Source organism: Macrobrachium rosenbergii, chromosome 5, assembly GCF_040412425.1.
Source record: "Macrobrachium rosenbergii isolate ZJJX-2024 chromosome 5, ASM4041242v1, whole genome shotgun sequence".
In the NCBI taxonomy this organism is placed as follows: domain Eukaryota; kingdom Metazoa; phylum Arthropoda; class Malacostraca; order Decapoda; family Palaemonidae; genus Macrobrachium; species Macrobrachium rosenbergii.
Window position 1 is genome coordinate 67,703,115 of NC_089745.1, and position 13,771 is coordinate 67,716,885.

Consider the following 13,771-nt stretch of genomic DNA (forward strand, 5'->3'; position numbering starts at 1 on the left):
AGAGATGTCCGACCCAAGGAGATGACCCACTCCATAAATGAAGCCCTGGCCGCCTCCCCCACACAGCCTGCCGCTGCCCCTGAGTCCCTACTGGACGGCACCCTCGAGCCGACTACCGATGGATCAGCTGACTCCCGCCAGACGGCATCCTCGAGCTGGTTATTGAAGGATCAGCCAACATCATCCTTCAGCCTGCTGCCATCCTCGAGCTCCTGCTGGATGGCATCCTCAAGCTGGCTACCGAAGTATCAGCTGACATCATCCTTCAGCCTGCTTCCTGGCTGATGCACCAACCCATCGCACCCATTACTCACCGCCAATACCAAGGTGGGAGAAAGTCAGAAAGTACGGACGACCCAGCTATGACGTTGTCAGCAAGACGATTTTCGGCTGTTGGGTCTTGCTTGGGGGGAGTATCTGTAAGGACCACGTGTGTGGTCCACCAGAGACCAAACAAAGTGCTCTGTTCTCTTCTGCGAGTCAGCTGACGAGTGGAACAATGGCTCGCAGGGAAACAACTTCTCCCATACGACTTTTATACATATTTCTCTGTAACCATTATTGTCACAGTTCATTTATGATCACCACTACTTGCATTGCTATGCAAGCGCTCTGATTATGTACTCGTAATGTTCAACTGAATCTTCTGTATCAAATTTTATGTATGTTTCTGTCTGTGAAGACGTCAGATGTCTTTTCGATGTTGCATCAATCATGTCATTTATTACATTCTTTAATGTATTGAGTTTCTCATGTAAATGTTCACATGTAGAATCTTTCTGGCCTCTCCACCGATGTGTATTTCTTCATTGTAATGCAAATTATTCTCATTTATATGTCATCTAACAAACACAGATGCCAGAAACCTAGTCCCGGTTTTGATCTGTCAGAGAGTAGTAATTACATTGCGGCTCGCACCAGCCGATAACTTCTGTGAAGATTCTGTACTGTACATCAATCAGTAAGGAACCAGTAATAAACTAGACAACACCCAGCCAGCATGTCACTCTGTACCTTCCTTATATTGGTGACCCTGGAGTGACCCGAAGAGGCTGACGACGAGATATCCGACCCACAGGGATGACCTACCCCGCCAGCAAAGCCCTCGTTGCCTCCTCCACACAGCCTGCCGCCGTCCCCGCCTGACAAGAGATGTTCAACCCAAGAAGATGACCCACCCCATAAATGAAGCCTTGGCCGCCTCCCCCACACAGCCTGCCGCCGTCCCTGAGTCCTACTGGACAGCACCCTTGAGCCGACTACCAATGGATCAGCTGACGTCATCGTTCAGACTGCTGCTGTCCTCGAGCTGGTTACCGAAGGATCAGCCGACGTCATCCTTCAGCCTGCTGCTGTCCTCGAGCTCCTGCTGGACAGCATCCTCGAGCTGGCTACCGAAGGATCAGCCGGTGTCATCCTTCAGCCTGCTTCCTGGCCGATGCACCAACCCGTCACACCCATTACTCACTGCCAATAACAAGGCGGGAGAAAGTCAGAAAGTACAGACGACCCAGTTATGACGTTGTCAACAAGACAATTTTCAGCTGTTGGGCCTTGCTTGTGGGGGGAGTATCTGTAAGGACCACGTGTGTGGTCCACCAGAGACCAAACAAAGCTCTCCGTACTCTTCCACGAGTCAGCTGACGAGTGGAACAATGGCTCGCAGGAAAACAACTTCTCCCATATGACTTTTATACACATTTCTCTGTAACCATTATTGTCACAGTTCATTTATGATCACCACTACTTGCATTGCTATGCAAGCGCTCTGATTATGTACTCGTAATGTTCAACTAAATCTTCTGTATCAAATTGTATGTATGTTTCTGTCTGTGAAGATGCCAGACGTCTCTTTGATGTCACATCAATCACGTCATTCATTACATTCTTTAATGTATCAAGTTTCTCATGTAAATGTTCACATATACAATTCTTCTGGCCTTTCCACCGATATGTATTTCATCATTGTACGTTTATTATGTCTCTCTAAATTGCCATTTGTTTGTCTGTCAACAAACACAGATGCCCAAAACCTAATCCTGGCTTTGATCTGTCAGAGAGTAGTAACTACGTTGCAGCTTGCACCAGCTGATAATTTCTGTGAAGATTCTGTACATCAATCAGCAAGGAACCAGTAATAAACTAGACAACACCCAGCCAGCATGTCACTCAGTACCTTCCTTATAACAGTGTATGTGACAAATTCATATACATATGGTGTGTGTGTATATATATATATATATATATATATATATATATATATATATATATATATATATATATATATATATATATCATCTTGAATTTTGGTTTGTGATTTTGGAACAAAAAAATATATGAAGAAATATCTCCAGTTTTTGTACAGACTCATGAACTCATATCAGTAAGATAGAGGGAATAATTGTGGGTAATTTCCAAGCCTTTGGAGCCAAATCCTGAGAGGCCCCAGCGCCGGAGATCACATCTTCGTCCTTCTCCACTTCAGATGCTCTGGAGAGCTTGACTCAGTTAGGGGAAAGATTCGGAAGAAATTTTGTTTGTAAATTGTTAATTATTTCGCCCAGATACCCCAAAACGCACTTGTTTAGTGGAAAAATAAAATAGAGAATGACAGCATACGACGAAGAATTCAACAAAGGAGACAGACATGAAAAAATAAAGAGATTTTGAGGGATTTCTTCTCCCTCTCTGGAGACTTCCTTCTTCATTCGAAGAACTGAAGACCAAGAAGACTCGAATTGGCTCCGTGGAGACTTGGATCCCAAGTGAAACTCAGTGGCAGTTTCAGAATCTAAGCATACCTCCTGCTGCTATATTTGATACAGTTACCAAAATGATTGAAGCAATTATTGCATTACAAGGTATTGTGCATATTGAAAGCTTTGGATATGTTAACCAGTGCTGAGTTGCACATTCATTGTATGAATGTATTGAAGGCTCAGCGCCGGTTGGAACCAATGACTATAATTGCACCTGGCCGCAGGAACGGAAATGTTTCCCACGGAAATATTCTTAATAATATGGCACTGTTCTTCGGAGCAGCGATTATTCTTTTATTACTCAGATGGATGATCTTCTCTTACTTGAAGAGATGATCAACTTCTTGGTGGAATTCTAACCGGATGGACGACGGCGCACTCTTGGAGGAGGAGAGGGAGGAAGGAGTGGATGACAAGGAAGACCCAGAGGGGGAGGAGGAGGAGATAATGCTATGTCCCTTGATGAAGACTCTTCTAATAGACAACCTCTGTCAAAGCAGGCTATTCTTGCAGATGTCTTCCTTCTGATAATTCTCTTGGAATAATCTAGGACACCGGCTCTGCAGAAAGAAGGAACTTAGTTCCTTCAAGTATGCTATGTCCCTTGATAAAGACTCTTCTAATAGGAGATCTCTGTCAAAGTGGGCAAATAGTCAGATATCTAGATCTTTTCTTGCAGATGTCTTCCTTCTGGTAATTCTGTTGGAATAATCTAGAACACTGGCTCTGCAGAAAGAAGGAACTCAGCTCCTTCAAGTATGCTATGTTCCTTGATGAAGACTCTTCTAATAGAAGATCTCTGTCAAAGCGGGCAAATAGTCGGATATCTAGATATATTCTTGCAGATGTCTTCCTTCTGGTAATACTGCCAGAATAATCTAGAACACCGGCTCTGCAGAAAGAAGGAACTCAGCTGCTTCAAGTTTGCTATGTCCCTTGATGAAGACTTCCAATAGAAGATCTCTGCCAAAGCGGGCCAATGGTTGGATATCTAGATCTATTCTTGCAGATGTCTTCCTTCTGGTAATTCTCTTGGAATAATCTAGAACACCAGCTCTGCAGAAAGAAAGCACACAATTCCCTCCAGTATGCTATGTCCCTTGATGAAGACTCTTCTAATAGAAGATTTCTGTCAAAGTGGGCAAATGGTCGGATATCTAGATCTATTCTTGCAGATGTCTTCCTTCTGGTAACTCAGTTGGAATAATCTAGAAAACCAGCTCTGCAGAAAGAAGGAACTCAGTTCTTCCAAGTATGGTATGTCGCTTGATGAAGACTCTTCTTACAGAAGATCACTGTCAAAGTGTGCAGATAGTCAGATATGTAGATCTATTTTTGCAGATGTCTTCCTTCTGGTAATTCTGTTGGAATAATTCTGGAAGAGGATTTCTCACCCCAGGTGTGTCTCAAAGAGAGCCTCTTCCTTTGGGGATGGTTCCCAGGGCTTCCCCGAGTTAGGCAGCCCCAGGGAAGGGCCTCCCAAATTATGACAAGAGGAAAATGAATCATTCATCCCACATATTAAACAAATATATATTACAAGTATATTACGTATAAACACAAAGGTTAAAATAAGTTTATAAACTGGGCAGATCAGCCGAGGTTATGTTCCAAATATGTGTACAGCATCAAGAGAAATTTATGTATACATATACATATTTATATTATATATATATAGAAAATATTAATTTCCTTGGCAGGCTTTGTGAGTGTGTGGCTGCCTTTGTGTGTCTAGAGACTCCACCAGCTGGCAAACCCACAGCCTACTTTCACTAAACTGTATCAGACCCCACTCCATAAAAGGAGAAAGGGCAGAGCTGAAAAATTTTTTGCTAATTATCATCTTTACTTATTGTACTAGGTAGTGTACCATTGTCTAAACAGATAAAGACAGTAAAAGATTCAATCACTCTTGATATCCAGTCTCTGTGATACATTTTCCCATCTTTAGTTCCCACATGAGCACCAACAGTTTTAATTCACTAATCAATCCTTTATTTTTCTAGTCTTTTAAACCTTGGATTTCCCCTACTTACTCTCTTCTCTGACAGTGAAGCGTGTACATTATTCGGATGTAATGAAAATGGGTAATCATTATGTCGGCTATCTCTTTAGCTTTCATTCCATCTGTTGTCTTTCATTCTTAGACTCCATTCGTTTAATATTTTCTTCTGTGTCATATCTCCCATGACATTGGTGATTAAGGACTTCCAATATTTCCTATTCCTTACCACCCGCACTAGTTCTGTGGCTGTACTCTTTCCTTCAGTAACTACTTATTCCATCCGTATATTTTACCCTGTCTCCGTTCACCATCATTCCCTCGATTTTCCCCGCATTCGCCAAACCCTTCTTTCTTAATACAGTTTTTGCTAATGAATCTTGTGCCTTGGTGAAATCAGACTTACAATGAAAAATTTCAAAAGGAACTAGATAATTTAGTTTATCCACCAGTGCACAGAATCAACCTTTAATGAGAGGAAATTTTAACACAATTAGGTTAAGAAATTAGGAAATTTTTACCACTACCTCAATTTAAAAGGGCATATCCTACTTATACTTATAGAATCAATCTAGACTGTTGTAGATAGTCAGTATGGATAATGAGAAATTTTTCAAAAAGATAGAACACCATGCACACCTTTCGGTGGCATGAGGGTAAATGAGTAAAAGTGAGGCTTTGGTGTTCAGCAGCCAGGGAGCGGATAGGTCCCAGTTTCAAATGCTTAGGATCTACTTAAAGCCAGGAGATAGTGTGAAGCTCTGTTTGAGAGCAGGATAAAAGCAGTTTGGTGGACTTGGACGGAGGTGGCAGGGGTAATGTGTGACATAAGAATGCCAATAAACTGAAATTAAAGATCTACTGTACCGTAATCTTTCCAAGCATGTATAATTCAGATACAATTAGGAGCATCAGAGTGGTAAAGATTACTGATACAAGGGAAGATTGAGATGGTATGGGCATGTGGTAAGGATGAGGGAAGGCGAGGGAGTGAAGAGGGCTTTTGTGAAACCAGTTATGGGTAGATCATCAAGAGGTTGGCAAGGGATTGGATATGAAGTGAAGGACTTGGAGAAAGGTTTAGCAAATGAAGATGTTTTTAATAGAAACAGTTGAAGAAGCATCAGAGCAATTAACTCCTTAAGGATAGCTGTGGGGATGAAGACTTGCAGCAGGTCTTTCCACTTATCTGTCTACTCCCCTGAAGCTCAAAATGGGCTGTAACCCAGCAATGTTTTTTTTAAGGATAAATTATGCAGAAATGCCACTCCTGAGCCTTGCAAACTATCAGATGCACTGAATTACGATTATCATTGAGTCTTATTACATTCTTAGTGAAATAAAAATCCTTGTTTTGAGTGCCCTGCTAGATTCAGAGTTGTTTAATGTATCCACTGATGTGCAGTCTGGTAGTTTTACCACATATACTTCTTTTCCCAACACAACTGCATGGTCAGCTTCACTACATTTTCTGATTTCGAGTCGTCAGGGATTATGCTTTACATCATGTAAAAAACAGCCTGATCTCCTCTTCGACTTTAGTTTTTCATTGATATTCCTTGAGCAACACATGATTTCTGGTTATGATCCATGATGGAACAAAAGGAGGTCACACTTCATTATTTTTTTGTTATTCAAAATCATGCTGTTCTGATAATCAATTAACCACCTTTTACTTTGCTGGAGCCTACTCAGAATGGAAAGAAATCCATCCACATACTTTGCAAGACTAAAAAACAGTTAGAAAATTCACAAAAGGAATCCAATAACCACCAAAACACTAAGATACAGAGCCTAGGAATAAAAGTCAGTTACTGTAAGGAATGATTATTGCAGACAGCATTTTCAACCTACTCAATACATCACGTTTTATTTTTACAATATTTAAATTAGCATTTTCTAAGGGATACAATAAAAACCAATTATTCTGATCTCATCTTTTATTTTAATTTTTTTTTTGAGTATTTCAAACTACACGTTGCATATATATCAGTTCAGCACTGACTATACTGTACTGTCTATTCCCTACCATGTTCCTCCTATACTAAATATAATCACGACACTTTGAAGTTAATCCCTACCGCTTCATATATCTCATACAAGACTACATCATCCAGATATATAACAAAGTACACAAACTAGAGACTCTCTAAAAATAGCACAGAATTTCCTAGTGAATAATTTCAGCATCTAAAGTCATCTGTTACCATGTACAAAATGATTACTATTTTTTTTAGGTCAAAATTCACAAGATAACCATTTTCCCCAATAACAGCAATAAAAAAATCATAATATTGCTTTGCTTAATTTAAAATACATTTGCATAATGGGTGGGCCCTTGGGCACATGTGCTGGGGGCCCTTCTGGTGTGAGAAGCTTGGGACCTTGTGTCGTAGTTGGTTGAAAATACTTTTTATTCACACGAGTTTTCTGTATCATTTATAATAAAGTGTAGTCATTAACCAACTTCAAGAACATGACACTTTAGGTCCCAGCCTACAACTCACAACCACAGCCAAGGCTTTGCCTCACCAAGTGAGTGTTTCCATGGCACGCACATGCGAGTACATTAGTTGAGAAAACAAATGCCTATCACAGGAGACAACTCTCCAACCTCGACAGTTTGTGCCAAATGCTCCAATGTGCAAGGTTAACTTGTGCATAGCAAAGAGTTTAATCTCTTTTAAGAGTCTCAAAGACTAAATAATTTTTGCACTTTACTTTTTGTCTATAAGTAAAGGAATGTATAATACTTGGCTATGTATAACCTTAACAGAATTTAGTGTAAGCCATTATGAAAATAATGTGTATACCATTCATGCATTCACACAGACAACTGTCTAAATGATCATGAGACAATTTAGACAAAGGATAACTGTGGAATTACTGTTCTTATAAATTACAAGAAATAAAAGCAAAAACTGAATATATATGCATAAATTTCAAGTTATGAAAGATGGAGGGCAGGAGACAGAAAGAGTTACAAGTAATTCCACAGCAGTTGTCTAATCACTGACTGTAATCTGGCATCACCTGCTTATCATACAAAAGGCTGAGGAGAGGGTCTGCAAAATAAAAATAATATAATATACAGATGGAGCTCAAGGGGTGGGGATGTGCTAGAGGGGGAGAGGAACCTGTTTAGGCGAGGAACTTGGGTTGCGACATGGCTGCACCAGTCCTTGCTGGGACTGGGCTCTGGTAGGAATGGTTTGGTCTCATCTTCTACATACACAGCAGAGCAAATATTCTCACTGTACTGCATGCAGATTCAGAGTGCTCACAGCACTGCAGTGTACACTTGCTCCCATCACAAAGAACAAATCTTCAACACCAGCTTACAAGAGACTGTTTAGGATTCTGAGCAGTGTATCTGCAGGCAGGAGTGACTGATGGGGCATTAACACGGGTCAGGAGGTAGAAGGGTGGGTTTGGGACGGAGGCTACGCTCCCCGCCGTCAGACTAGCATATCAACACTATCACGACTTCTCAGCAGCTCTTGGCTACCTAGGCCTTCCTAGAGCATCTCGCACATTCACTAGAAATTATATGATTTAACAGTTCCCTATCACACTTTGACCACAAATTCTTTTTAACTGATAAAACCTAAGGGGAAAAAAATATTGATTGTCTTAGTAACTGCTACAACCTCTACTACATCTTCATGATGTGGGTGGGTGTAGCCAATTCCAAGCAAAGTACTGTACACTGCATACAACTACTACTGCTTGATATAAAATGTTTCTATAAAAAAAATGTTAGTATAAATATTTAGTACCCAAATAAACTAGACTAACTATCACTTGTGCGTGAGTCAAAGGAGGCCTCAACATAGGACCCACAAAACCGGGGAGCGAACCCTCTACCCTGAGGCATTATCAGGACTACACTGTAAGCTTGGGGACAGATATCTTGAGTGCACCTGTTTGCCAAATCTAAATAAAATAAAAATACAAACCATTAAAATACTTTTTAAAGGAGCACCAAGACATCCCATGTAGACAGGCAGTGCTGGGATTGGAGGCCAATCATGGAACTAATTCAAAAAACAAATCGCTACAAGATCCATCTTAATGAATTACAGAATTTAAAAATTGGTCTTACAGAAATCTTGAATAAAAAACACTTAACAAAAAATTCTTGAAATTAGATTATACATTCTTTCCCTAATGATTGGTCCCCAGGCACATCAAATTTCCAAATATCACACCTCAAGGTCTTTTAACAAACCTTAACATGGCACAAATTGTAGACACAGCATGACATTGCAATAAGTGAAACAGCAACAACCCTGTCATGTAAAATTATTTACTTTTTCAAGATGCAATATCTATTCTTGCAAGTTTTGAACACTAATATTATTGAATATCATGCAGTAATCTCCAGACAACCAAACCAGCACCGACTGTCTAAAAGCTGCGAGGTGGCATGGGGGGGCTTTACATATGGCAGAGGAGATCTGATAATGAGAGTTATGATGGATGGCAGAAGCTGCTGGCCAAGCAAAGCCCTTTCAAAATTCCATCCAAAAGTTCCATTATTGTTTTATGACAAAACACATTACCTTCCTAAGTAAGACAATGAAATAATACTGCATACATATAATTAAAATATATATATAGAATAAATAAAATCCTTCATTATAAGTACAACAGTGTCTAAGCATGCACTGACACTTTTAATGTTTAAATTTGATATCAATCATATGTCGATATAGTTATTTGTTCTTACTATAAATGAATGGAGTTGCATAAAGTAGAGTCAACCTAAAGTACAAAAATCACTTAAGAAACCACGATTGTCACTCACACATTCTCAAGGAAACAATAACGAAGAGCTCTTGGTTGCATCACACTGAAGAACAACTGTTAAGAGAATCATACTTGGAAATACAATATGGCATTGCTCCTCCAGCAGCTTCCCCTGTGTTTCCTGAGCTGCCTAATGAGTCACGGGCTACAGGGAATGTCTTTTAATTAATCTATCACCTGTGAGGTAGTAACTACAAAATCGGGAAGCAAAAAGACTGCTGGTTAAATTCCACCTATTGCATAGGACAAATATACAAACTTCTAAAAATAAAAAAAGGAAATACCTCTATAAAGGATTACAAAAAAAGCACTTGTAAAAATAAAGAGGAACTTAATATCTACCCTGATATAGTACACTGGAATATCATACCTTCATTTATCACTTGTATGCACCACCAAAAACTTTGTGGACTTCTTCATTTATATTTTAACAGTTGTGCAATCATCAAGTTTCTTCATCTAAGAAGAACACCTTAGAAAGCTACATGCAGTGAAGGCAATGCAGTGAAACATCCTCAATCAAGAAAAAGAGAGAGAGAGAGCTGTTTCATGGCAAAAATACTGCTGAACACATGTCAATATATCTTATTGAATGGTATATTAAAAGTAGGCTAGCCAGTGCATACAAGGTCAATCCGATTGCAAAGTGAGCAGTTTCTCTCTCTCTGGTTTAGTGCACTGAACTGCTTCTTTTTAAACTAGTGAATGCAGAAATTTCATCTATTCACTGGCAATGAAAATCTGGCTAAAAACAACACAGCTTGTAAGGAAAACAAACAACCTCGATAATAGGAAGCTATAATCATTCAAGTGTCAATACCTGAAAAACCTTTCATATTCAGGGCCAAAGTTCATTTAAAAAAAGATACACATAAAACCTTTTACTTCTTAACTGTTATTCTTTATTATAGTGCTTGTGAAACTGAAGCATTTAACCAGATCACTGTTTACTAAAATATCCAAGTTTTCACAAATAACTTCCAAATACTGTACAGATTTCATGAGATGGCATTTTTCCAGGTAATTTATCAACTTAAAGAGCATGTCTTTCACATTGTAACCCTACTGCAAACATTTCTGAACTTTTTTTCTGCATACATACAAAAGCACTGCATGATGAAAAAAAAGGCAATGGAGAGTAAAAAAAAAAAACCCTAAAGCAAATAGTTTTAAGCTTGTAAAGTAAACATTAATTTTCCCATTGATATTTATAAAAAGCTCTGAATATGAAAAGTATCTTCAAATATATATTTTGAAGGCTTTGCTTTCATGGCTGCTATTACCCTTACTGGTCCAGGTTTCAATTATTAACCACAAACCTACAAGAATATTTCATGTTAACCATAGGCATAAAGGCCAAGACTCACAGCCATTTCAGTAGAAGGAAGACACTATAAAGTATGTAATAAAAATTTCTCTATCATACTGTATATTAATACCTTTTATATATAAATATAAATTTAAGTGCTTCATCTAATGAGTGTTAAGATGATAATTCCAATGTCATAATTTTAATATATTTTTATTTAAGAATGAACTCTTCAGTAGACGGGCACAACTATTATCAATAGTAACAATCATGTGACTGGATACAAAATTAAAGAAAATCTACTGGCATATCATTGGGGAGCCTTGGCCTTCATGCAACACAGAGTTCCTCAAGTAGGCGTTTTTCTACGTGAGGTATAAGATCATCAGTTGGCAAATTAACACTCAACAGTATCTGCTGCTTGCATCGTCTCTGAAGTCTCTGTGCAAGCTGAGATGCTTCATGACTCTGTGCACCTAATGGTCCTAGAAGTGTTGATGCTGCAAGTGGTCCAACGCGAGAACCCAGGGCTGCTACAAGACCTGCTAAATTGCCTTGCTCAGTCCCTACCCAGATGTAAACACTTCCAGTTAGGTTCAAAAGCTGGTAATAGATGGTAAAATCTCCGTTGTTACTAACAAATTCTTGTAAGCTGAGATTTGAAGCAACATCTGTGTTATCCATGGTTGAAACAAAATAACTGCTCTTCTTTTCTACACTGTCAAAGAATAACAACCACTGCACTCTCCAGTGAAGAAAATCACTCACAAGGTTCAATAAAGTTTACTATGTTTCTAAAGCTAATCTCAGTACGTATGTGTGTGCAGCGTAGAATTGTCCTCCTCCTCCTACAAACTTGCTGGAAGAATAAACAGATTCTCCACAAGCATCATTTCATCACAGCCAGGCCAATTCACAATAATATTCAGTCCCACCTAATTTACTCACACTTGGGAGTTTCTTTCAATATGAAAATTCAATTGCATGCATAATACTTTGCGTGGCTTTCAAAGGCAATTGTACTTTTATCTTTTTTTTAGTATACTGAACAACACAGACGTTCTACAGAAGCTAACTCACTCTAAGATTTGCACATTACAAACTACACTCATATAGGCAAAGTATAGGTCTCTTGGTTGTGTTTACTTGTGTTTTATAAAGTGCAGCTTGAATGGTATTTGGGAAGTAATGACTGGAGATAGGAACTTTAGCTACTTTGGGTTTGTTGTGTCTCAAATTTCACATTCGGTTTCCTTGGTTACCTCTGAAATGAAAAATTAATATAACATTAGAATGGAATGAATCATCACTAACCCTCAATACAAACAAAACTGCAATATTGCTGGTATTTTAACATTAGAATGCAAAAAAAACCCTCAACAATAAATAAATGTTGCTTCAACCTTCATATGTTGTAGATAATTTTGATACCTCTTCCTTTTAGCTTTGGAAATTATAGCTAAATCAACTATAATTGAAACACCTGAAATCACAACCTTATTATTACTGCATTATAGTTAGAATGAATGGAAAAGCAAACAGATTACTAATATGGTACCTAATAATAACTAACAATTCTATATATTACAATTAAAAATAACCCTACATCTATCACAGAAAGGAAATGGCACTTGCCACTAAGAGTCTGTTGAGAGAGCCTTTGGAAAAAAAAAAAAAAAAAAAAAAAAAAAAAAAGGGGGCTAGAAGATGGATTAAATTATCAATTCTTTCCTGTGTTACAAGAAAAAATTTCATGAAACTGAAAGATTGAGAGAGAATATTACACCATATGAGCATAGTGAAATACTGACAATGGATTTCCATTAATGTTGTCCTTAAAACAGGACCTGCTGCTCAAAATTCAGAAAAACATTACACAATAACTCTAGATGACTATTTCCACCTATAGTTTTGATAAATGCAGAGTAAATATAGTATATTTAAAAATTACTTACGGCAATGACAAAACTTTCCGTAATTTAAGTCAGTACATCTACATGGCAAATGTAATTATAAAATATAGTCAGAAAGAATCACATGAGCCTCCAAATTGATATTTCTTTGGAAAAAGTAAGTTTGCTGATGGTTCAGTGTCCTCTCTTAAAAAATATTTCCCCCTACTGAAAAATTAGCATACTCTTATAACACCATATACAAAAGGTACTATAAAATGTAGATATGTATTCATTTCCAGCACTATTAGAATTTGTTTACTGTCTTTTGTATTCACAATATCTGTATTCTGCATTATCCAAGTTAAATACTCAAGGGATGTGATTTTGGAAATCTTGAACACCCATTTCATTTGAAATCTGCATTCCCAGGTACTGTATTCCATTTGTAGTTGAAAGAAAAAAATTTGATACCATCAAGCAATCCTACCACCCATTCATTTGTCCATATACGTACTTCCAACTTTGAAGTAAAAATGAATAATTGGGGAACTCAAATTTCGTGGTCCAGTACAAACTTTTTACTCAATGGTTTTCACTTCCTCTGCAAATGGGAACACAAGGCTAAGATATACTCAATAACATCAGTTCAGCTATTCTACCTATTATGTGATATCTATTCTAGAAACGACTAGTATAAATGCTTGCATTACTGACTGCAGTAAAATTCCACAATTATGTATTTTGTACAGCCCTGTACATACTAATCTAGCTGTGTCACATATGCATGCTTTCAGATATGAAGTCTGAGTTTTAGCAAGATACCTGAGCTGCTATTTACACATCTCTAAGAATTATAAGAGTTCTATTCTCCAAATTTACTGCACTGTTGACCACAATATGCATTTTGTGCATTTTAAGACAGTGAAAATATGAGGTTGTTACAATGTTGAATTAAGCACAATAACTTTGTTTACTTTAGTACGTTCTATTTTTT

The 13,771-nt window shown here is 38.1% G+C and overlaps 1 protein-coding gene across 17 annotated transcripts in view; it reads right to left on the reverse strand.

The window, feature by feature from the left end:
- Window positions 1-6,683: 6,683 nt before the first annotated feature.
- LOC136838879 (DNA ligase 1-like) overlaps window positions 6,684-13,771 on the reverse strand; it is a 211,468-nt gene continuing 204,380 nt past the window's right edge. For all 17 annotated transcript variants that reach the window (XR_010853151.1, XR_010853152.1, XM_067104558.1 and 14 more), the window contains one exon: window positions 6,684-12,146. Coding sequence is in view for 14 of the 17 variants with exons in the window: in XM_067104558.1 (XP_066960659.1) it covers window positions 12,115-12,146 (32 nt within the window). In the remaining 3 variants the exon portion in view is untranslated. The remainder of the gene's footprint in view (window positions 12,147-13,771) is intronic.